The sequence below is a fragment of the Bombus affinis genome, chromosome 12 (assembly GCF_024516045.1).
Source record: "Bombus affinis isolate iyBomAffi1 chromosome 12, iyBomAffi1.2, whole genome shotgun sequence".
Taxonomy (NCBI): Eukaryota; Metazoa; Arthropoda; class Insecta; order Hymenoptera; family Apidae; genus Bombus; species Bombus affinis.
Genome location: NC_066355.1, coordinates 4,831,790 through 4,858,601, shown reverse-complemented (window position 1 = coordinate 4,858,601; position 26,812 = coordinate 4,831,790). Strand labels below are relative to the sequence as shown.

The window sequence follows — 26,812 nt, the reverse complement described above, 5'->3', positions numbered from 1 at the left end:
CAGCCTTTTTTATTCCTACTATTAGAATAAAGATAGTTAACTTAATTCTGTGCTCCTCGTTCCTTGGAAATCGGCGCCGATCGATGACTAAAACGGCGATGGTTGTACGTTAACAATCTAGTGAATCTTTTCTTTAACCTTCTTTGCAGTTGATCTTAAAAGTTAGCAAACCAGCTGATTTAAAAGCTTAAAGTTTGTATAAAAGGGATTTTCTATGAGTAATTTCTTGGAACGGGGAGCTGTTGAAAAGTTTACAGCGAAGCTTACTATATCATTTTCTAATAACCATACCGTCGAATAGTTTAAATTGATAGATTCGCTGTGAGTTTTTCAAAGCAAGTAGCGATTAGCATAGATTAGAATACGAAGTTTTTTAAATAATAGAATATTCTCATAAACCACATCAACTAGAAATACCCTAAAGAATCGTTATCAGACGTATAATTATCGCTATTACTATATTCGATTGTGATAATTCTTCTGATAACGATGTCTTTAAATTTCCCAAGAGTCGGATGTCTGATCCCGGCGGTAGAATTCTACTTAAAACGCATTACACTCGTAACGTATTTCAACCGAATACTCGTTACAATTCCACGCATAATTCGTCGATAAGTACATAGAAGCGATGTTGCGATATTTTTAACACAAATTGGTAGTTTCATTATCTAATCCTGAAACGTTTCACATGTGGGAGGTCAGATCGTTGGAAATACATTATGGTTGCGCGTACGCGTGGCGATCGGACGCCAAGTCAAAATCGTAAACTTCTTTCGTTGATTTCGCATCTGGCAAGGTAGGCGCTCGACGGAAAAAGAAACGAAAACGGAAGAGAGAATCTAGAGTAGCAGGTAGTGGTTCGGTCGACGGCCTGGGCAGGCACAATAACGCGGAGAAAGAGAATAAGATATACGACTAGGAAAGAGAATCCTCTTGGGATCCGAAAAAGTCCCGCAAAGCGGCTAACGAACGAAACAAAAAGCCCCCCCCCCCCCGGCTGAATAAGAATAGTCGCGGCCTCCCTGTGTCCTCGAAAAGCGTCGCTAGATATTCAAGTAGTCAGATACGCAACTGTTCATCGTTTCTTTGCACATTTCCCTCGCCTTCGTCTTCGTGTGTTTTTTCCTTGCCAACTTCTTTGAAGTTCACGCTAGTTTTTACTGTATATTTCAATACAGTTAACTAAATTCCAATATATGCAATTGTCCATCATGCAATCATGCATCCATGTTTTCTTCATCTTGTCCTCTTTTTCTAGTTTATATCCACATATTGGCTAACGCCAAGCAATTAGATATATAAAGCTGGTTGTTATCTCGCTAAACATCTTTGCATTTCTCATCTTTGTCTTTTTTTTTCTGATAAGGTTTTACTTCCGTGAAACTGCAATTTGTTTCTTTCATAAATCATCTTGGCTCTCTAAAAAATTCACAGAAATTTTTATTCAATATGTAAATGCAGGCAGCTGAAATACAAACAGTTAGATACGCGTATATATTTTCACCTTCGTCTTACGTATGAAATTATTTATACACCAATGTGTTCAGAAAAAAGAAACATTCGCAAAATGTTTTTAATACCCTCGATCAATAATTACAAAGTCCTTTGTAATCAATTATTTTTAAATTCGCATAATTTTCACTCTTCAATGTAAAATTATTTAGCTACGTACAACAGTCTGCGAATTGCAAAATTAGTTTAAAATACTCCGAATATTCTCAATCAGCAATTGCAAAATTCCATCAACTTCTTTCAAATCTTCCAAATTTCGTTATATATAAAGGGAAACGTTCTATGAATTTCTCACCGTGCGCCGTGAAAGAAAACTCAGCATCGATTCCTCGCTAAGTAAGCTTGTCGTTACAACGATTGAAAAGAAATGATCAACACGATGCGTCATTTATAGAATTATTGCTCGAAGTACCAGTGGTATATCGTATCGCTTTGCTGATGAAGCTGTCAACCGCGAATCGACGAACACGAGCGACGATATCGTCGCTGCCGTCGATAGAAACGTGCAATATTTAGTTCTTTAGACGCGACGGTATTCCCGACACGGAAGACACTCGATAAAATCCTAAATTAATTGAAGAGGAATTTACACGAGTTTTTCCTTCTCTATGGGAACTCTCTATAGGTTTCTGTCTTTTCTGAAGGGGACAATCGGCAACCTCCCCTGCGAACCCTATCTATCGCGTAAATTAATAATGACCGGTGGTTCTTCTTCCTTTCCACCTGTCTTTTACCGCCGCAAACGTGCACGTTCCAACGTCCCTGCATTATGAAAACCACGAGAGGTTCTCGCCTGTTTCGAACCACCCCTTCCGTAATTCGAAGCACTGGGATATCGGTTATAGGTAATCTTGAATCGGTGAGTTTGTCGAAAATTGCTAGGAGAGTAGGAAAAAAATAGATAAATATGGATAGAAAGGAAACGGTGAATCCCTCCGATGGTGAAGTATATGAAAAAAGGGTTCGCCCCTCGAGATATTCGCACGTTACACGATACGTTTACCCATCGTTGCATAGAAGAATCCAATAAAACGGTCGAGGGCTCTGACTCTCGGCAATTTCTTCTCCCTTCCTTCCTTTCCTCTCGATTTGGAAAATTGCAAATACTTGACCATCGATGGGAAGGAAGAAACGAACGTATTTTCCAAGGGTCCGTGATCGGTAATGGGCAAATATTCTACGATGCGTTCTTTCGAATGGGTTCCACGATTCCACGGAATCGTTCAGATTATAGGTCATTTTCTCTCATTAGGATGACAATTTCTTCGTGCTCGGTTTTCATAAACCATTAGAACGGACCCCAGCAGGATAGAACTATGACGAGTTCGCGTAAGAACCGGATTAGCGTGGTAGAAAATTCTGCTCGAGGAGAGAGTTCGTCGTTGTGTTTCCGACGAATGGCGACAAATCGCGATTGCCGTGTCGTAACGTTATGTCTGCCTCCATTAACAGCGTTCTCAGAGAGTGGTTACGATAATGTAGAATTGATCTATCGAACGATAGCCACGTGTTGCTACGTCGATTATTGATTGCTTCGCCGATCCTCGTAGATCACTCGGTCATCGTAATGCTTTTTTTTTTTTCTTAAGCGTTTTCCATTTTCTTCTTGGTTCTTATTGTTGTCTTGTACGATTAAAGAAAGTTACACTCGTTCTTCCGCGTGGCAACGCGCCATTCGTCGTAATTGTACAGCGATAATTGGTTAATTCGAACATATCGTGTGCCGATCGTTTGTGATTAATCATTACGAGAAGCTCGTTTACACGTGTGACAAATTGCGACGAAAGAATTTGCCCGTTGCTCTTTGCTGCTTGTAATCCTCTGCGAATCAGGCACGGAGCCTGATGAAAGCGATTGAATTAATTAAATAATAAATATCGTTTTAGAATCGCGATCGCGAGTTAATTACAAAGGAGCACGCTATTGTTTGCACATCCTCCTCGGGCTCTGGCCACCTGCCGCGTGTCGTTCCTTTCAACTACCTTTCTGGCAAAATACTTGACACCTCCAATTTAATACCCTTGTCAAATGTGCTTAGAGAAGAAGGAAATATATGAAATATTTGAATACCATTTCATCAACTTCATGCTACGAGTCACGTGTAACGTTTCGTAATTCACATTTAATAAGTTATTTTTAAAAGCTGTTCGTAGCTCAGCCGCATTTATATATTTCCATATGGAATGAAAATATAAAATCTATATCTGTTCTAAAATTGATCATAATCTTTAATTCAAATACCGACATTGTGGATTATTCTCTTTTGACTTCTGTCAATGCATAAACTACATTCACTGACGTCGCAGTTTTTCTTTTAATGTATTCATCCTATATGTAGCAATATAAGTTTTCAAGAAATACTTTTACAACGCTAAGTTCGTAACTCCTTCTACCGCTATCTCCTTTCGTTAATCGTAACTGTTAACTTTTTAATGTTATATTATACTTCTTTCGGTCTTCTTTTCCCAATTCCATTCCACCCCCATCTCGTGCGAAAATATGAAAAACATCGATCAGAAATTGGACATCAGAACCGTTATATAAGCAAAGATGATTAATGAAGTTGTCCGAAACTTTACCTGCGACGACTTGTCAGAATCAAGAAAGTACAAAAGAAGGGACTATCTCGTATCGTGTACACAATCGTGAGCCATCGTACCGATCTTATGCGTAAACAGTGCACAGTTAGGTGATAGTCGTATATCAACGAGCAATCTCATCGGTTGCGACAAATGAACCGTCCATTAACATCGTCCCTGGTCGAGCCTTCTTCTCCGTTTTGCCGTTACCTTGTCATCGACGTTGAGCCCATCCATGTCGAGTCGCAACGAGGCAAACGATCCCAGGAACCAGAATCCAATTAGCGTGGCTACCTTTACCGAACTCTACATTAGTTACCGGGCCTGGCAGCGACCAACCACCGGTCAAATTAAACCGGAGCGGTTCAAAGACAATGCATCCTTCGGATAGAGAGTTCTGGGGTTTATGGCCAGGGTGATGGATTAGGTATTAAACGGTTGTTTTCATAAGGATTAGGAACACCGGTCCGGAGCACTATTGGGTCACAAATCTTCAAAGATGGAAATTTCAAGTTGCTCTATGGATGATGATGGCAGCAATGATGGATTTTCTTCTCCTTTCTCTTCTTCTCTTCTCGTAAGTTCGAAGATTTTGCACGGAAGTCGTGTTTTCTCTGGCTTAGATACATCCGTAGATATCGTGTGGCTGCCACTCAACCGGATCCTGGTTCGTCCCCCCAGCTGACAATGAGAAAAGTGGGGTTCGAATGGTCGTCACGCAAAGTGCACCGGTCGTGGCTAGCTGTTGCGATCGACGATAAACTATTCGTCTCTAACTCTGCTGTTTTTCCACTCGGACTTGACTTCGTATTCCATTGACAGGGCTAGAACTGGGCACAGAGAGACGTTGCGATTTTTTAGTGGCGATGGTGTGAGATTTGACAGATTTATTCGTCGAATAGCCGGATTGCATGGTCATGTGCATTGTGTTATTAGAAATACGAGCCTCGATACGAAGGAGTGGTTTTTTTTTCTCGTGAGAGTTTTTTTGCCAGGCATGCAACGTTAGCGAACAGAAAACAATGCACATATAGCGATATAATAACGCTCATTGTCGGACATGTGATAATATGTACGAGAATTCTTATTTTTTTCATTTTTCAACGAATATTTTTATTTTCGCAGATAATTCTAAAATTGGGAATTTTTTTCATATATGATTTTCCTTTTCTGACCTTTGTCTACAGTATTACTGATAATTGTTTAAGGAATACATTTCTTTTATATTTTATTTCATTTTTTCTATAGAAGTTAAGTAAAGCTTTCTTGTTATGCTTACACAAATATTATTTTAAGTTTACCAGTGATTAGAAGTTATATATATTTTAAATTCAAAGTGTTCAAGCGATATCTATCAAATTTCGAAGTCATTCGAATTATCATAGACATCAATGTACATAAACGCAACGTTTTTAGTATTCAGCGAATTATACGTAAATCGGTAAAAATAGGAAAATTCGCGCGTTGCAGTCGAATATATCTAAGCATATAGTAAATACAAATATGTCGAACTGCGCGCTTCTCGATTTTTATGCATCGCAAATTCGCGCGAAATTATTGCAAATGCGCTCACTCACATATATTTCCCTACATAATTCAACACACTGCATTCACGCGACGAAACTCGCTCGTCTGTATCAAATCTTAGAAGCACAAACCCATCGAATTACACATCGTCGCCTGAGCGAAATAGCAACTGCGCCGCTCATCTGCATCGAGGCTTAGCACAGTTCTTTTCGATCCGTGACCAAACGATTTTTCACAGAAACTCGCGTAGAATCGTTGATCACTCGCGAAACGTTAACCTCTTGGTTCTGATGAATGGTGTATTAATTATATTTTACGGTATCGTGGTTGCTTTTATATCTGCATCGAGGATATATAGGACGATAAATTGCCTCTTCGAGAACGGTTATTCCCGGTGAAATAACAGGCAACCGCGGATCGATCGATCGCGTACACGCGAAAATCGGGAAGGGAACGCGCGCGTAAAGGAAACAGGGAACGCACGACCGCTCGCAAATGAGCCGCGCGAATTATGCTAAAGTAGTAGTTTCACCGCGACCGGAGCGGTTTTCAGCGACCGCTTTGCATACACCGTCGCGCTAATGACTCCGCGAGCTCTTGCAACGCACAAGCACTCCCGAGAAAAATGTATCGTAAAACCGTGCCTCTCCTTCGTTTCCCGATTTTTCTTACAGTTTTCACTGAACTTTATGCTTTTATGCACTTCTGTGCCACGATGTTGCATCATAGGTTGTGATTATCGCGGTGATTCATTCATAATCAATGGAATGATTGGCAATGTGTTTGGTATATGCATTATAGCGTAGTTCACGATGTTTGTGCTTAGACGGATACTTACGTAAATTTGTAATTTTATGAAGATTCCATATAGAAATGCATTCTAAGTGGAGATTCTACACTGGATATTTTCAATATTTTTGCATATTTGATGCATTTTGGACTGTCCATAAATACACAAAAATCGGAAAACTAATGATAAAAATGGTAATTCGTATCGGTTTGGTGTGCAGTGTCGGTGTGTTCTAGTTTTATGTTTCTTGGGATTTATGGATAATCGATAATGAAATAGAAATTTTTTCGAGTACCGTTTCTTTTATACCGATATTTTCCCTGATTTTCAAACGAAAGAGGAAAGTATGAAAAAACTTTTGTAGATTTTCTGAGTTTATATTAAAATTGATAAATAGAAAAGGAAAATAATTGCTTAGGTTCAAAAAATATAAACCTTTTCAAAAGCGGGTAATAAATCCATCAGAGTAAAAGAAGCGCATATCTAATTCCGAAATCAGATAGAATGAAAGCTTGATTACCATCATTCAAACAAATGCTACATTATAAATGTGCCATGAACTTGCTTGCTAGTAGTGGTTAACACGTTGAATTAAAAAATTGAAAATTTTAATTAATCGCAGCAAAAAGACAGTTTTTCTCGGTACTTAATTAAGCTACGATATTTTCCACAGAAACATAGTACGTCCTATCAATAGCGCGTTGCTATATGTCAAAGACATTGCATAAAAATGCGTAAAGATAACGGGACGGCTATTATTCCTTTCGAAATGACACGTTATATTCGGCGACATCATGGCTCCACTGACCTGCCACGATAAAACACCGAATAAGCATTATCGCGTTCAACCTGACATAAAATCGTGTAGGTTAATGTATTCGACGATACCGGTCACGACAGCGCAAAAACGTCTCGTTAAACGAAGGACACCGCCTTCTGGAAGAATCCTTGCCGATGGAAAGACCCCGTAACTCCTCCTAACACGCGATTGCGTATCGTAAATATCCCGCCAAGTATGGTGTACGTACATATATAACCTGGCAAGAAAAGATCAGGTATAGCAGGGGTTGCTTGTTAATATCTGCCATTTTACGCGTAATCAAAATCTCCGTGTCGTTCCGCGATCGATCTTGAAACTCGTTGATCCACGGGTCAGTCTTCCACGCCCCCGTTACTGGTGACACGACCAGCAATAAATCATAAAAATCATATCGTATGTATGTATACACGCGTCGTATGCATATCCGACTGATCGCTATAGATTTCATAAAGGTAGAAGATCACGCGCGAGTAGTTAGAAATTTCGAATTACTAATTCAAAAGTTGGTAATTACAAGTTTTGTTATCAACCATGCCACGTTCGAGAATTTTCTGCTACACCTGTTCGATGGAGGCCATGTTGATGTATGTTTTACTATGCCGATTTTCATAGCATGCACACACAGACACGCGCGTATGGTGAATTTTCCAGGATGACATTTCCTTGAACGCGCCACATTAGGTGGAAAATGACAAGGCTGGCCTGTTTGGATTTCTAAATGACTGTGTTACGTTCAAGGATTCACACCGCGCGCCGTATTACGCTACATTGTAATTAGGGTATAAACATAATGGCGTGATCGTACGTACGATAGCGTTCGCCGGGCTGGCACGATGCGTTTATTTAGTCGGTGCGTAATTATTCGATGATTAATTTATAACAATTTTTTTTAATTAATTACACTATGGTTAGCACTCCGATATTGTTCGCCACGATAGCGATCACACGTGGCAAATTACACGAGATTAATCATGATTTATCGCGGCTACCTACGCCCGAACCTTTGTCGCGATCTTCGACAAGCCTTTCATCCTTTTCTTTCGATGCTATAATGCCTTCAACTAATTTCTCTTTCCATTCCTTTCGTTCTTTTCTCTTCCCACAAACGTCAATGAATCGTTTCGAATTTGGATCAGTTAATTAAATCGTTCTATCGTTCTAAATGTGTCATAAATCAAGTATCTGTCGAATAGTTTTGTTTAGGTTTTCGTTAAATTTCTCTTTAGTTCGTACACAATCGGTGATGAGGATTCTGAAAGTTGATGTTAGGGTGGTGCATGTTCGCAGACCTCTCGCCATTGGGTGACAAGGGTGGCAGTCTCGTCGACGAGCTCGGAGGTGGTGGCGGCGGTTCCTTGAGGAACGGTAAAGGAAAGAAAATGAGGAAACCTCGAACGATCTATAGCAGCCTTCAGTTGCAACAACTTAACAGGCGGTTCCAGAGAACGCAATATCTCGCGCTACCAGAAAGAGCGGAGCTCGCGGCGAGTCTTGGACTGACACAAACCCAGGTAAGTGTTATATTTCTTTTTATTTTTTTGTCGTGCTTGTTTCTTTAATTCTTCTTTCTTTTCGCCATCAATTTTCTCTCACGGAAGTACTAATACGACGTACGTTGTTCTCACGTGCAACGAAATTCACGTGCACTACATCGTCGGTGGGATGATGAACGCTGCACTCGTCACGCGAATCAACACGGGGCTTATGTTGTTCCGTGACTCTTACGCCTGGAATCCACTGCGTTTTCACGTTATCTCCCGGCAATTAAGCGCGGTTTCCATGAAAATTTCATTCGGTACGCGTTCAGCTTCGTATGGCAAGAAAATTCCTCTAAGAACGCTCGTAATATCCTCGGATGTTGCATTAAGATAGAGGAAGGCGCGGAAAATTTCTGGTATAATCCCTGAGAATCACTGCAAATGTTGGTTTAAATTAATTTAATTTGTATAAGATGTTCTTCTTCAGTGGATTTTTACCGCGTGTATTTATCGAGCAGATTGTCGTGGCTTGTCTGCATTCTTCGAATTGTACGATTGTGCATTCTGAATCGTTGAAATAAATTGCATTCCATGAAGGAAACTGACCAGCTTTGAATTCTTAAAGTATGATTAGTTCACCAGTTGTGCAGATTTAATTTAATCCACGTGCTAAAGACACTTCTTTGGAATATTCGCGATCACGTTCCGTATTCTCCCTCTGAATCTTCCCATATTGAAACTTTTCCACAATCTTACAATTGTATATAATTTAACAATTTTTCCATCTGCAAAATATTTCGCCCCCAAACATTTGTGAAAGACGATCTTTCACGTTTCACATTTTCCGACCTGACTCTTCCAAAATTGCATTCGGTATCAGAAGCTACAATCTTATTAATTTATAATCTTCAAGCGCAGCTCAAATTTTTCCAATAATACCCCACTAATAGAATTCTTACACTTTTTAATCAATCCATATACGCTGTATTGCTTTCAAACTTGCGTGCAATATTCACAAGTGACAGCTACGTGTCGTATGCCTTTTAATCTTCGAAAATTGCATTCTAAATTCGAAACTATAGTTATCTTCAAACGCGGTACGATTTTTCCGTGAAACTTTACTAGTAAAACCCTTCTATTTTTATAATTAACCTACGCGTGCAACTTTTCTTCAAATTTCTGCGCGGTATCCACGAAACATAGTCATGTTTCGCGTCCACCCCTTGAAACCACGAGAAGATCCTGTTGCACGGAGAGTCCAGGGTAACAGGACTCTCGATGGACGGCATCTGTCAGCATTATCGGCACAAATGACTTTACTAAATCACCGATCCGCCACGCCCTGGACACCGGGAGGATAGGGTTGCCAGTACTAACGTGCAGCGTATCGGCAACAGGGAGAAAATCAGCCGCGAGACACTAACGAGAAGATCATAAATAATTCCAGCAGCCGGACGATCGTGAAGTTTTTTAGTTTTTCACGGTGGACATCGGTACTGGCTTTCCGCTAATTATCCGGTTTGGTTTCCAATTAACGATTTATTAGGCTGAACCTATGGTCAAAAGCTAATTGACGCTGGTCTCCTCGAAGTCATGAATTTCTTGCGGATAATCCCACGACTCCCAATTAACGATTTATTAGACCGCGATCGCGCCTTCGAGCTAATTGAAACGAACCGTACCCGCTTGCGAAATCTTAATTTCGATATATCTCTGACCACGATTTATGCGCTATGTCGGCAATGCATTCGATTAAAGCTGCATTCGTGATTTTGCGAAATCCTTCAAGTTTTGTCAGTTTTACGACTCTTCGATTGAATCCGGTTACCCTAATTAAGTTTTGACTACTTTCGACTGGAAAAAGAAGCGAACCAAGGGAAAATTCCTTCGACTGCGTTTATCAATGCCATATAGATGGTGCGAGATTATAGTGATCAGCTCCGCAGTGATTGATTGTTACGATTAATTCACGTGGAAGGTTTGAGTTATCGTAAAAATCATGGAAGAATCTTTTTCTCGTTATTTAATTATTTATAAGACTATTATTTCTCCTCTCTTTCAATTACCAGACTTTTTGTATTATCACGCATAATTTTCTTAGTATGTTCTCAAAAATTTCACTGTGAAATATGGATTAAATCGGATGTATCGGTATTGCTCGTTGATTTACACATTCCCTGCTAGTGACGTATACGTTGCGCCGTCTCAATTATCTAAAATTAATTTACTAGATTCTAAAAAAATAACCACCAATTCAATCATTGGATTTTTTGCGGCTAGGTATTAATGAAGATTTTTAACACAAAAGTTAACAGAAAAAGAAACAAAACATTAAACCGTGCAATTGAAATAAATACAATTAATTACATTGAACATACCATAGATAACTAAGGAAAGACGTTTGATAAAAAGTGTATGCAGCTTCCGCAGAGAAATAGCAATATGTACTTTAGATACAATCAGTGAGTTAAACCATGATTTATTGGTCGTATATATTAAGTATGTCAAATAATAACCCTGATTTCACAATGGAAATTGACCCCAAATTGATTTATTTGTATTTAGCCCCCCCCCCTTCCTTCCCCGAGGGTTCAATAGATGTCAAAAGGCTAGAGGTTTTCTCATAGGTACACACATCGTGATACGTAACTGGGTATCGCGTAATCACGGGATAACTGGCTGTCGTAGGTTGCTGATGTCGTTGCAGGGGGTCCCGGACCGGATAATTTCATTAGTCTGAGCTCCGCGGGAGTTATTCCCCTTTCTCCTTCTGCCAGAGAATCGAGCTCGACGCAGCCTGATGAGTAATCGCGGCACCGTGTCAGGTTGTTTGCAAAATAACACGAAACAGAGCATTCTTTCAACAGAAGACTCTGGAATCGGAATTTTCCATTTCTGAATTCAATTTGTTACTTTGAAGGAGAACTAGAAAGTCTTGAGTTATCCATAATTCGTTTGCACTGTTACAAAATTTGACGCGTAAAGAAGAATGTCAATATATTTTTCTCTTGTAAGAAATATTAAAAGTATAATTCGAAGGAGGAAATCGCTGGCAAAAATGATTAATCGTCGACGTATCTAAATTCACGGAATTCTTAAGTTTCTTCAATATTGTTCACGTTTCACTTCCCTTGTTCATATGAGGAATACACAATCTTCTAATACAAAGCTTCCGCATCTTTAAGCGTAATTCAAGGTGCAAAATTTGTGGAGGAAATTAATACAGTGATTTCTACATTCATCGAATCGAAATTCACAGAATTATTAAATTTTACACAGCTTTTCCTAGCATTTCTTCGGCATTGCCCATATGCTGCCCCTTTCTTTTATCATAAGAATACATTCCACTACAAGGCATCTAATTCTTGAACTGTACTTCAAGGAGAAAAATTCCTGAAAAAATTATCGATTGTATTAAACAACGATCTATCCTGGTCAATCTAAATTCTCAGAATTCTCAAGTTTAGCGAAGGTACGTATCTATTTCTAAAGCTTCTTCAATATCTTTCTCTATTTTCTATTATTTCTTTTCCACACAAGGGTAGTTTCCATTGCGATGCTTCCAAATCTTCGTGAATCATTCTCGATGCAACATCCTCGACCAAGTCTCCGCAGCACCGCGGTAGCTGATCCCGACGAAGCTTACGGCCGATGCATCTCTTCAGGGTGTACCGTGTATAATCTGTAATCGGCCAATCAAGGCGTTCGAGCAAGCGCCTGTGCCTGCTCCGTTGGCCCTGCTACCGTCGCATCGGGTTTCTTGTCATCGCCAGCAACATGGCGCCTACAGAGCCTTCAGAGACTCTTCCATCTTCCCTTCGTTGCTGGTCTCCTCCTCCTCGCTTCGAAACCGCTTCGTCTCTTTGTATCTCTTTCCCTCTGTGTCGTCCCTTCTTCGACATCTTCTTATCCGCGCCTTTCCCTCCCTCTCCCTTCCTTGCTTCTTCTCGGTTGCCCTTTGGTTTGCTCGTGGTGTTCAACTTCGCCACGGAAAACGACGAAGACGATACGAAAAGAAGAAGAAGAAAGAACGGTGGAGGAGATCTGAACCAGAGAAGTGAGGCCACGCATCTCTTTTTCTTCGAGACTTCAATTTGAGGACGTGGTAGCGCGTTCGTGCCGCTGTGCTGCTACACCGACAGAAAGAAAGAGAAAGAAAGAAAGCGGGAAATAAGGATAGAGAGTACTTGTACACGCGAAGTACACATCGTCGCGAGCAGAAACGTGTACGTGCAAAGGGGATAGACACGTAGACGTGGCTACATAGGTACCAACACGACCGTCTGCGTTCCTGCCACGTACCTTGGGCGTGGTGGTTCCTTTTTCTTCGTCTTCGCCGACCAACGTGGTCGATCTCTCCTCATTGGCCCTGGGAATGCCAACGCGTCGAAACGAGATTCGAAAGTCGCGCACACCAAGGGAAGAACTGCACGCCGAGTGAATTCGAAATCTGAATGTTCCGAAGTACGTTTACCCCCGAAGATTCGAGGTATCCAGGGTACACCCAACCTTCGCTCAATATTCGTCCAAAATTCACTCAACAGTCATTCAAAGGTTTCCTCAATGTGCTCATCTAATGTGCGAATTTCACCTAAGCATTTCATCCACAGTTTGTCTAATATTCAACCGTTTACAATACTTATCCAAGATTTACTTAAAATTCACTCAGAGGTTTATTCAATGTTCTGAAACTAACGCTGCTGAAAAAGTTTGACCAATGTTCCCATAGAGATTTATCAAATGATCATCCGAAGTTCGTCTAATACTCGTGCAAAGCTTTGTCCAATATTCACGAAAAATTCAGCCAAAGTTTTATCCAATGTTCATTTAAACGTATGTCAAATATTTAGCCGATATTCTGAAAATATTCTATCAAGGTTTACGTAAGGTTCCCTTAAGGGTGTCTAACACGCTTCGTAAGTTCCAGCACCTCTCTAAGTGGCCATCGAAAGCTACGCACCGGTGGATCATCCTCTATACTTCCTGTTATTTATTATTGAAAGGGGCATGAAAGACGTAGATAGTACTCGATATCGATATTACGGCGACCGGTGAACGATCGAGCCGAACTACCCCTCTACATCGATCACTTTGTACGCTCCGGGAATAAGATAATGCTGTCACTCAAAGGGCGATATATAAAAGCAACGATCGATCGACAGTGTAACGCCTTTCGCTGCATTTATCCGCGCGCCATTGCGTAGAACTTCGAGAATTCAAACGAGATTTTTCCATTCTCTCCAACGAAACTTTCTATAACAGGAACGGTTTGCAATGCAAGATTTATTCTTTGATTCGTGTGCCAACATTCTTTAATAGGAATGAACCAGGATTAACTAGGGTTTCATGTAACGAATTCTTCTTACCTTTACCCACATATCCTCAACACCTTTGGACAGTGATTAATAAATAACTGACTGGTACCGTTCGTGCATCAGGATCAAGGTCGCAGAAAATTTTGATGCAACACGCGATGCATTTGCAGAAAATCCGAGAGCCGTGGGAATTAAGGTGAAAATTAACGTGCAAATAATTATTATTCATGCATGAGCGAGTATATATTCAAACGTGAATCATAAATGTGTATGTTGTTTGAGATGTTGGTATGTGCAGGAGATAGAACTAAGAGGATGAAAAATGAAGATCGCGTTACACGATCTTTTGCTCATGGAAGAAAAAGTGATTCGGGTTTCTCGATTCGACTGATCGATCGACGTGATCTTCGAATGGAAAAAGAGAGAAAGATTTCGAAGTGAAGGAAAAGAGGCCTTTCAAATAGACAAGCGAAACCTCGTTTATCTTTCCTTTTTATATTTTTCCGTCTACTAGCGAGATACTATAGAGAAGTGAAAGACAAATTAAAATTAAATTTCTTGGTTATTCAAGATGTTAGATTAATCTTCTCTCTTTAGAAATATTCTTTACTCTGGTTTAATATTACAAAGTTTGATACACAACTATTATAGAATTGCTACTATGATATTATCGCAACGCCCAAGCAAATAGAAACAAAATGATCTCACAACTCGAGTGATTGACATGTTATTCGCACAATATTGTAAGAAAAATTGATGTTAAAGTGATCATTAAAATACAATGTACAGGCACACACGTGATAGGTATGTAAATCAATGTAACGCGGAAAGCCATGTTTCAAGTAGTGTGTTAATTATCTACGTCTTTTCCGTTACCACAGACTTATATAGTATTTCAGATTATTTAATAATTCTATTTACTGTAATAAATTGTTATACGACTATTTTTGATATTAAAATTAACACGGAATATGACAAATCTATTTGCTTATTTGTTCTTTTACTTATTGGAGGCGCTTATGTGCAAAACTTCGTATGAGACCAAAGCAGTAAAATAAAATTAAGTATTCTTTAGAGACGATTGGTTTCTAATCGAAAGGCAAAGATGTTAAAGAGAAGAAAATGTAACAAAAAAACACATTATCTTTTCCTAGCTACCGGAACACTACGTAACACCGGATCACTTTCGAAACGTGGTCGCAGCAGACGTCGATTCGCGAATAACCGCTCGTACATGTGTCTTTCCGCCCCGTATCTCCAACCTTTCCCTCGCTTTCCGCTCGTTTATCTGCGTCCATTTATCTGACTATCACTGGCGTCGTACACATGCCTCCGGTGCTACTTTGGCGAGCCTTTCGTCTGTACTTATCAATACCGATCGACTACAGATAACGAACTCAGTTTCTCGCCAAGGAACAATGAAACGATTAATTAATGACTCTTATTATATTTTGATCAACCATTATAAATCAAACGTAAAATTCAAATGAAGATTCTTATGAATCGATTCACAATCAGATAAATTTTGTCTGTGAGTTTTTTTTATTCGATTTAGAAACCTTATACAGCTACAGAATATTTCTCTTCCTTTCTGTTCAATGTTTATTACCATTAATTAATTAATAATTACCGTCTCGATCGCCTGCTATAAATCAAACATGAAAATCAGATGAAAATTCTTATAAGTCGATTTGTAAGCAGTAGAACTTTGTCCCTGAACTTTTTACTTGATTTAGGAGTTTTATATAACTAGTTGTACGATATTACCGTTTCTTTCTCTTTCTGTTCGACGTTTATTATCAGATTTAAAGGTGGACTCGTGGTAGAACTCGATTATGGCGGAGTATGGCTCGACGTAGCTACGAGTTTTGTAGGTTAGATGTATTAGATAATGGGGGCCCGGTCTCTAGTCGCGGAACAATGGCTCGAATATAATTGATGATTCTGCTGGACGGACTCGCGTATGAATCATTAGGCGAATACCGTTTGTTCAGCCCCGGTGTTTGGCGACGGCCGCGTGAAAGTGGTGCGCCAGCTTGGACGCGAATGTCAGCCGCATTGTCTTTCACGGCATTAGGCGGTTCGTATGGTAATAGTAATTAATATTTACCCGTTTGTCTCGTGAAAGAAACTACCTGGCACAACTCTGGCATTTTTTCACAATTCTTCTGAATCTCGTATTTACAATTTATTCTTCTATTTTCATAGTTTACTTAGTTTCATAGTTTCATACTCATAGTATCTTGACAAGTTGTCAATATTTTGTTAACAAAAAAAGACAAAAATGCGTCGTGTGATAGTTTTATGCTGATGATATTTATGCTGCATTCGCTATATTCATTTGATCTGTTGTTGGCACTACGTGATTAAAATTGTTGCAAAATTATTTGAACGGAGAAAATTCAAATTCCGCGAAGGAGTCCAATAACGAAGTTTTTATAAAGGAGGTAATGCAAACTTGATGAAAAACGCGACAACATAGTAAAAGCTAATAGACCTTATATTTCTCAGTAACTATTAACACATCAATTCTGTGAATATAATGTAGTAGTATGTATCAGATTGTAACATAATTCAGTGTATATATATATAACGGTACTAATTTATTATATATTATTACCTTAGTAATATGATGAAAAGAAGAATTAAGAATTAGGAATTTCTTGTTCAACATAGTATCTGAAACTAAAATCTCAGATATGTAATATAATTTCTTAAAAAATAAAGTATCTCAATATCCTGGAATCCTAATAAATCCGTATGACGAACAGAAATCGAAGTTTAGTTATTATATCCTTAAAAGGCAACCAATTCATCTGAAAATCGTATTGAATCGTACTCGACATAAAACAACTACCATGGTAGTTGCAAGGAAACCGATTAACCGATTCATTGCTTTTCTTTCCTTCGATCTAAGCAGCTTTCCTCCTCTTCGCTCTAATCTTTCTCTCCATCCTCCCAATCTCGTGCTTCTTCCTATTTTCTATCAAAGTAACTGATATCGACGCAGCTTATCGCGTTATTATCTGATCGACGCGGTAGTTACGTACGTGCGTGTCAAAATAAGGATATGTTCGACGAATAAAACTTCTTGTCTCCGCGTTACGTTCCGCCATCCCCGTTTGCCAGCCTCTCGGTAGCGTTATCGGTGTATTCTCGCAATAAAACTAATAGAGGCTGCAGACCGACGCGACGTGTCTCGCTATCGGCTTGTATCTGTCGACCACCGGCTACAAATGGGAAAGTTTCGCGGCGTGGCACGCGATCCGCGGCATGGCACGACTTATTATTCCGCGGAACGTTCGTGTGCGACCACACGCGCGCCCTTGTGTATTTTCGTACATCCACCCGTGATCCACGTGAATCGTGCACGACATTGTTTAATTCAATTTTATTCCGGCCTGGCCTTGTTATCTAACATGGCTCGTTAACCCGTTGCATTATCTATTTTTTGTTCTGCATTCGTTAAAGCATCACTGTCGAAAGAAGTATTTTCGAGCTACATTTTGGGCTTGGAAACTAGAGAATTATAATGGAACTGGAGATTTCAACAGTGATGAAATTTCTAAAATTGCAAAAATTTTTAATAGTAATGAAAATTGCGTATAATTGTGAAAAAACTTAAATGCGATCAATAGATTATAGCCCGTGTCTAGTTCGTATCAATTATTAACAGCTAATTTTTCATTATTGAAAAAATACAATTTTCGCTGGTTCATCTGAATATCCTAAATCAGAAAAATAAAAGAAAACGAAGATTCTTCTTGTGACGAATTTTTCTAATATGAATCTCTTTTATAAGAGTCTTCAAAGAATTCTATGGTTAAGTAAAAACATTTGCTTTCCTTTGATTTGGTACACAAAAGCCAAAATAACGCTCACATCATCTTATAAAATATTAGTACAGAAATAATTAATAGAATTTGCAGACACGGAAGAGATGTTTTGAAAATACTTATCAGCCTATAATTCTTCAATAACAATCCTTCGAATAGGACATCGATGAGAGGAAACGAGTAATTTGTTCCTCCAAACGAGGCTCGCAACGAATCACTATAGTCACTGTTGGTACGTTTGAATCGCTTTATGCGTATGCGCATCCCTTTATTCGTGTCCAGGCTGTTTTATTGTACGATGTCCGGCGACAGCATCGTCGTCGGCAACGACACGGTTTAAACTTTCCCTCGGATTCGACGAAAGTTGTCGTACACGATGCAACGCGCTACAGGATTGATGTTTCCGTTGTCTAATGGCCTGCGTTGTCGCTATAATCATACGTCTTCGGGCTTGCTGTGTACTTTCCTTCACCCAGATATACCCGACAGTTTTTACTCGATCAACGTTCCACATAAATATTGCTTTAATAGTCGAGTTTTCTTTCGCATACGTTTCATACGTTTATAAATCGTGCATCTTGTCAACCTTGGTACGATATCACAGTGATACCAGCTAGAAATGAATTTATGCTTGAAATAATACTTTACTCGATAAAATTTCTTGATTTTTTATTTGAAGCACCAGCAGTCTGTTCCTTTTTCACGAAAGACAAATTTCACGCTCGTTATCAGCCACTGCCGTTCGACGTTCTTGTTAATATTTGATGCCTTCAATCGCGCGTTACTTTTTGTCCTCGTCAGGGAAACACATTTAACCGTTCCCGGTTAATAAAAAAGCGAATCTAGTAATACTAGTTTTTCTGCCCAGGCTACGAAACTCGTGCACTGTTTCGCCTGGCGTTTCACGCGTGTCATACACGCTTGACGTAATCATGTCGCGCTACTCCGTTCCCCGTGATGGAAAATATCGAAGGTAATTAATAGTGTTCAATGGGCCGAAAAATAAAAATAAAATAAATCCGCCGCGGCGATTTGCGATTACGCCTGTAAAACCCGAGCAAATCTTTATCCTTGAAGTAATTGCCTACTTTTTTTTCCACCTCCCGTTTAACCACCGGCTCTTGTTAATCTTTCTCTTTCAAACGTTTTACGGTTCTGTCGAATCTCGCGACCACAACTCTTTTTTCCCGCGACCGAGCAAATATTAACACGAACAGTGGAATTTCTGCTAGCTGTCTCTCACTGATAAAGAAACTTCCACTAACTGTAAACGAATTATTCGATTCTGTGGCTCCGTGGATCACAATGAAGAGTTTAAGGTTCGTGACGACTGTCGTTTCGGTTGAATTGGATGGATACAACACGACATTTCAATCTTCTTGTTATTGCGGGGATAGAAAAGCTTTTTAGTAATTGGTGTTTTCAATCGTAAGAAAATTTATCCATTTGTAGGACTTACGCGATTATCCATCTGCGATTACAAATCTGCAATTATTGAACGGGACTTTATGAAAATATTAATACAAATTCCCCACGATATTCTCACTTCGACTATTCCATATCCAAACGTGTAATTTTTGCATTCTGTCTGCATGTCGATCTGCGTTCTGCGAATTCCTGTATCTTTCAATTTTTCATAAATGCATCAAATGAAAATCTAACAAAACTATTTTCTATCACGTTCGAATTTTAAAGTGCCAAAAATAAAATGCAAGCATAGTGTGGAAAAGAAACAAAAGGCGATCGCATTTTTCCAATCGGGAGAAAGGAAAAGGAAGGTAAAAGAGTGGCGGAAACTCGTCTTTCCTTTATCGATGGCTGCCAAGGTATCCCCCTTCCCCTTGACGTGGTTCTTTCTCTCTTCACCGATGGCAGGTCCGGACTCTTGAAGAACCGGAGAAGGCCGATAATTATTTTCACGCAGCGGCGTGTTCATGTACGTGGATCGAAAGAGCTGGCGTGCCTCGCGGGACCTCCCACAGTGCCTCAAATACCAATAATTACCGGCAGACGAGTTCGATGTTTGCAGAAACGCCAGTCCGCCACGATTTTTTTAGTACACCACGCGAAAATTAGCGCCACCGTGTCGACGAGTTATGAGGGGCGCCACGAATGAGGGGCGCCTTTTATTTCGCCCAATACTCTGGTCGCTTGTACACCGTGATTTCTTCAAGCTTTTCGAAGATTCTCTTTTTTTCCGCTATAATAACGATATCGACGATTTCTTGTCTAAATATGCGTGATCAGACTTGCAACAGTTCGATAGAATTTAAATTATTTTCTTTTTTTTTTCATTCGATTTCTAAAATTAGATCGTTGATAGGTTCACTAGAAAAGTGGTGTGATTAAGAAACGCGAAGTCTTCATGGAATTGAAGTTGGTTCGAAGCAGAGAATTATTCATTGTTCAACAATTTAGCAGTGAAAAATGATGGCTTCTTTTACAATTTAGCCAACAGTCTTTGGATTTTGCAAGCTTCTAATAAAATATAAAATTAAATATTCATGTCTGTTGCTTATTATCAAAAGAAGAGTTAAAACAATCTTTTAAATTCTTATTAAACGATATAATTTTATCGAGTAATTGTGACATTTTAAAGCAAACTCAGTTACAGGGTTAATTTTTTTACATGTTGAAAATTGCTGATATTTCGGATATATTAGTCTTTTAGTGGAGAAGCCGTGACTCAAGAAGTCATACTGACATAATAAAATAGTAACGTGGAATTTTATATATCATGATTTCTGACAAGTTACATTAGACAAATTCGAAACAGTTGCATAGAATTTTGACCTTTTTCTATTCTTTCTTCAACACAGAAACTAATAGCAAGTTATAGAACAGACATTAACACGAGCACAATGGTATGGCCGGCTAGATAAAGCGTACGTTTAACCTACTTCTTTTATCACATTGACACTACCCCACTGGTTACGTAACCAGCATTTCACCATACCAATTGAAGGTTAATGAGTGTAATCATAAAGAAGGTTCAATTCAGGGATGATGAATAAACATGCCTTCTATGTAATTAAACAAGAATCACAGCGTCGCCTTTTATTAACCTCAGAAATTATGCTCCTGTATCTTCCATACGATTCTATATTTCTTTTTTAACTTCATAATTCTTCAAATGGTAAACTTTTCACCCCGACCTTGATAAAAAGCGTGAACGAGGGGGTGAAAGAAAGCGCGTTCGACTTTCTGAGAAATTATTACGATGCCGAAACTAAAAATATCTGGACGTAGGAGATGAGCAAACGCGGTCCCTCGGGTTGGAGAACCACGGCGGAGTCGAGAAGAATTCGCGCAAAACAGGCTCGAGGGGTTTCGACCGGCAGAAGCGCGCCCTCTTCCTTCCTCCCTCGTGCGAGGAATCCCTGCACCAAGAAGGGAACGAAAGCCTCCTCCCGTTCCCCGCCTTCTTCGAAGATCTTTCAGGAAGATCACCGGCGGCGCAATGCGTTTCGTTTGTGGCGCGCGCTCTTGCACCTGACCAACTTTATGGTAAAAAGGGCGCCTCAGCCTACGATATCAACCCGTGATCCTCTGTACGAAGATCGTCTGTGCGAAAATCCTCTGTGCCCCCTGTATACCCACGTATATATATATGTACGTCAGTCCATGAGATTCATAGAGAAACAGGAAGAAAGAGTAGGTGGCGATGTTAAAGCATAATGTTGATAGTGGTGGTGAAGATCGTGTGTAACAAAGAAACGACAAGGGAAGAATGGAAGTAGAAAAGATCGCGAGAGAGGAAGAGAGAGAGGGAGAGAGAGAGAAAGGGAGTATCTTTCGCGATGGTGTAGGAATGGGTCAGCCATGGCTGAGCCAGCTTGGGGTACACACACATTATTTCAATGTTGGCAGTAATGCCTGTTATTAAGCGATGATAATGATTGGTATTATCGCGGGTTGGGAGCAGCACTGGTAGCAGCGGATATAAATCATCCTTACTTCCTTCTTGCTGGCAGTGGTCGGGCTCTGCGAGAGCTCACCTCCATGCCAAGAAGCTGTAAATAACCTGGCGAGTTGCAGCGGCGTTGCTTGCCGCCAGGAGGTAAAGGAAAAGGCTTCCTCTAGTACCGCTCTTGTGTGTTGGTGAATCGGTCTTAGATAGGTCGTAGTTAGGTCTCGACATTCTCTTCCTACCGTGCTACCCTGCATGGACTTTCCCTTCCATATAACCACATACAGGCCAGGCAGAACCATAGGCACTAGACTTCCGCTCTCGCCTCTTTCCCGACATTACGCATCTCGTTAACGCTTCGTGTTAACGACACGCAATCCACCATCGTCACTTGACTATTCCTTCGACCATTGCGGTGAATGTTTTCAAACAGAGAAAGAGGCTTCCACGCGTTTTCTTCGTCCAAGGGGGATGATTCACGATTCCCACGACTAGTATGGATCTCCATCGACGATAGTATAGTAACCCCACCGCGGGTTCGATTCCATATTGCTTTCCCTCGGTTCTTCGATCTTCTTCTTCTTCCTCCTCCGTTTTTCTTCCTCGTCCTCGTCGTTCGTTCTTACGAATTCACCCTCTTTCTCGCTCTACTCGTCCATAAATCATCGTTCGGCGCCGACGATCGAATTCACGATACCTACGTCCCTCTCTCCCTCTTTTTCTCTCGATTCCTAGAACGACGCGCAACAACAACGTCTCGAGGAAGGAGTTTCAAAGTTTCATCAAGCCACGTCTGCTGGCGATGATCCTCCTTCACTTTCTCGGCTCAACCTACGCGTGTGCGTGTTCCTTCTGCTCGTGGTGTGCTCTTCTCCGATGTGTCTAGGTTAGTTTGGCTTGTGCATCGCGAGCTTCGCAGAGTCTCTCGTGCACGTAGCTAACGGTAAGGCCAAAGGGGTGGGCAGGGGGGCACGTCCAGGCACGCCCACGCGTATCTCGATCTAATAAATCCAACATTTCGCCGGTAAATCCGAGCCCTCTCTCTTGGCATTCGCGCACGATCCGCAGGATCGAAAAGGGATCTAAGAATTCGGGCAACATCATGTATCGACAGGCTTTTTCTCATTAGTGTGCAAAATAGGGAATTTTTTAGCGTTTCAAAGTTGTCGTGTAAGAAGAAGAAGAAGATGGTACAAGGTTGACCCTGAGGCGTTGCACTTCGGGTGAATCATAGAACTATCCGTACTTCTATACTTCTGCAAGGTATTTTTATATTTGATAATATTGAAACGATTCATATTCTTTTTAGAATAATTAGACTAATTACAATTGCATCTTTTAATGCTAATCTACACTATGTATTTTTCCTTTTGCCAATAGAGACTCTAGTGGAAAATGGAAATTTTCTGAAATAAGGATAAATACTTCGGTGTACGCTGTACCATAAACCTTAAATTGGATTTCATTTCATTCATATGACGTGTAGGAACATATGAACTCTGAAGTTTGTTCTGATGTGATTACGGAGGAAAGCTCGGTATGGGTGTGCTCTTTGAACGAAGAATTCGTTGCTTACATTTTTAGTTAGGAAAGTGAAGGCAATGATCCGCAATGCCGATTGGTTATGACCAATGTTGGGAAGGAAGATAGGAGGAAGAAGCTTCCTAGCAACGTGGGTCCTAGACGACATTGTTTATGAAAAAACTCGGATTTTCCGTTAGGTAGATCTCCGCTTTTTGCGTTAGGTCACTACCCACCTTCTCCGTAATTCTTAAGAGGGCGTAATAAATCCAAGGACCTTTCTAAAAACCGGCCGAAAACACTTCTAGAATTAGAAAATTTTTTCGGGCAAACAAATTAACTTAAACCATATGTGCGAACAATGCAGTTAGGATTTCAACTTTATGGTGAGTCCTTAGGCCTATGGGGGGTTCGAAGGATGGCACGTAGACCGTTGGCTGTCAAGCCGGGCGGGATAGAGTGGAGATGTATTGCGCGGCGGAACATGACGTATTTCTCTCAAATTTTCCTAATGTAAATATATAGTAGGCCAAAGAGTAATCATAGTTGAGTATTTCGATAAACTGATTTTTTTGGGGGGAGGGGGGAAATTTGAAAATTTCTTCTCAAATCCTTTTACGATCCTGATAATTGGCAAGATAACAATTCGAACTTTTCATACAAAGTTCTATCGCTTTATAAGAAAATTACAGTTCCATAGAGACTATAGTTAAGTCATCAATTCCATAAAGTTCAAGAAGAAAAGCGACGGAGAAGGCAAGATTTCGTGACGTGAAAACTATAATTTTCCTCCGAGATTTCTTTCCCCTTGGAAGCTTCACGACCCTCCTACTCGAAGCTTCCAACTATCTTGCGTTTTCTCACCGAGGGAATTCCACGAAACCATGCTATATTGGCTTCATACAGAAAGACAAACGGAAAAGAGAAGACTCGCGAGTTCTGCTTGCCGGTAACGAGTCGTCCCAGTTCGCGATTCGCACGCGAGCGTACTAGTATCGGGTCAGTTGCGAGTATCACCTCAACGTTCTACGACTTCTAGGAAGGATTTCAAACGAAGAAGAAGAAGGAGAAGAAGAGAAGTTCGTGTCGAGGTCGGTGGGAACGTTCTGGGGAAGTTTTAATGGCACCCTAACGATCGAATTATGCGTTTTGCGCGAAATCGTGGAAGGAGCATTTGTCTATCGATATCTTTCATGATTGATAGGATATGTTGTATATTTGTTCATTTCTTCGATGTCTATTGGCAATTAATACGCTACTTGTTTTTTAAGGATGCTTTTATATATGTGTGTGTTCCGATTTTTTATTCAATCTAATCATGATTCTAAACGATGCAGATGTAATAGCAATATGTGTGTGCTATTCTTCTGTGTTCAATACATATGTTTTAAATAAATACATATAAATGAACCGAGAAACAATGATCTGTTTCTGAGTTGAATAAATTCTTCCCTGAAGGGATTTAACAACCATGTGCAGCATACTTATTATATCGATCTTCTTATGTCAATATGCAGAATGATTCGACATTATAGTGATTTACAATTGAATATAAGATAATCAGATAGTCCTTCAATATCGGAAACAGTCTTAATATTAAGATATAATTATCGTTGCTATATTACAGTTATTTATTGTGTTACATTAATTCTTCTAATTTATCAAATCAAATATCCACAAGAATCAATTAATTGATTAATTAAAAACAAACAAATTCCGTCCAAATATATTAAATTTCGTGTCATCTGCTAGTACCTTCCACCGACTATGCAAATTTTACATAATGAAAATGGAATATATAGAGAATTAAATAAAAAAAAGGCCACTATTGAAAAATAGGGGGATGTCCAAATTTTAAATACCCTTCATAGCCATTGTATTTCAGAAGATATCTTTTGAGTCATTCAATAACAAAACATCAAACCCAGAAACTCTCTTTGAACGAGCCACAGATATGCTGTAAAGTGACATCGAAAACGCCGGGCCAAGAGCCACGAAACGGTTGGATCGCCTTGGGGTTACCGAACTCCCGGGCTAACCGGGCAAAAACTCGGGAATTTGCAAAAATGAACAATTATAGGAATCCAGAGTAGTCGTCCTGGCAGCCCCTTCCTTCACCATTACGTCCTTTTCCTTCTTCGTCTGTCTCCCTTGCTCTTTCGTAATCCGTTCTACTCCCGCGGCAACCACCACGAAGTAGTGGAGGGAGGACGAATGCGCGGGTCGTTTGAAGTGGCAGCGTCCCCGCGCTTTTGCTTTCTCGGTTTCTTACTCCGAGTCGCCTTCTTCTTCTTCTTCTGCATCCACCTCCTTCACCCTTCTCTCTGCCGCGACAACCGAGCAACTCTCTTTCGCTATCGTTCCCAGTCACTCTTGCAGGTCAGCCCTTTCGGTATTCGTTTGTTTCATGGCGGTTCCCCTTCGTGTCTCTCCCCGTCCTTCTTCATTCTGCTTCCCCTTTCCACTTATCCGTCGATCCGTTGCACACAAGCTTCTCGTCCCTTCCTTCTATTGCCGCCAAGGCGACCCTATGTACCGCATAGTTGCGGCATTGCTTCGGGCCGGGCCTCGTTTTACAACCCTATCCCGGTCTCGGAAGGTGCCGACCTCCGTAGATGTTCACCTACTCTCTGCTGTGTGAAGACACTCTTTGTTACCTCGTTGGTTGGCGTAGACAAATTTATATTGCACTATTAAAGTCTTATATATTGGTAAGGTAATGTTTATGAGAGCTTAGAAATCTTTCTTTTCGTGGTAATCTGAAATGTACACATCGTTAAATTAGGATTACTAATACATGAATGTGTACATAACCCACAATACAATTCTTTATTACACCTTTTACTTATTAAATGTTTAAATATTTGTATTTAAATAAAATGATCGATTACATGTTAATCGTAATATGACTATTGTCCTCCATATCTTACAATTCTTGCAGTATTGTTTACTCTATGAAATATCATTCGAATGAATAACCTTTTTTAAAACTAGCCGACAACGATATAAACACTTAATTAATGCATTCAATTTAAACCTCAAATAGAGCAAGAAACTGTATTGTTTTAAAAAATGTCATAAAACGGTTGAGTTCAATGTAAGGTGACGAGATGTAAAGTAAAGTGACAAAAACAAGTAACAAAAATAAAGTCTACGAGACATACTCGCTTAACGATGTACGATATTATATTCGATTAATTAGATGGGTGGTTATCGACTAATTTATATGAATAGGGATGAAAGGCGTATTTCGAGGGATATTTCGAAGATTGCAGCTCAGCTGTTTTTGTTGGATCATTGGGCAAGCAGGTGTACTATTACGTAATGACGAGTTACGTGACGTTTTATTTTTACTGTGAGAATTTCCGTGAGGCGAGGCACGACCTTGATTGACAAGCTATGTATATCGATTCAATTTATCGGTCTAAGCATATGGCTTTTATTCAACGCAGCAAGAAACAAATTAGCCCGAATATAGATTTCGCGGTTCGTGTGAATACATTTCGTTTTTTAGTCGATTTATA

At 40.0% G+C, this 26,812-nt stretch overlaps 1 protein-coding gene and 1 long non-coding RNA gene across 8 annotated transcripts in view; both read left to right on the top strand.

The window, feature by feature from the left end:
- The window catches only part of LOC126922495 (homeotic protein distal-less), a 113,254-nt gene that overhangs the window by 1,845 nt on the left and 84,597 nt on the right, over positions 1–26,812 (top strand). For 4 of the 7 annotated variants that reach the window (XM_050735077.1, XM_050735076.1, XM_050735081.1 and 1 more), the window contains exon 2: positions 8,498–8,739. In XM_050735077.1, coding sequence (XP_050591034.1) covers positions 8,498–8,739 — 242 coding nt within the window. The remainder of the gene's footprint in view (positions 1–8,497; positions 8,740–26,812) is intronic. The other 3 variants (XM_050735079.1, XM_050735078.1, XM_050735082.1) reach the window with 1 other exon arrangement.
- Positions 8,746–15,004, top strand: LOC126922508 (uncharacterized). The gene is made up of 2 exons (XR_007712820.1): positions 8,746–14,217; positions 14,320–15,004. It is a non-coding gene; the product is annotated as an uncharacterized LOC126922508 (long non-coding RNA).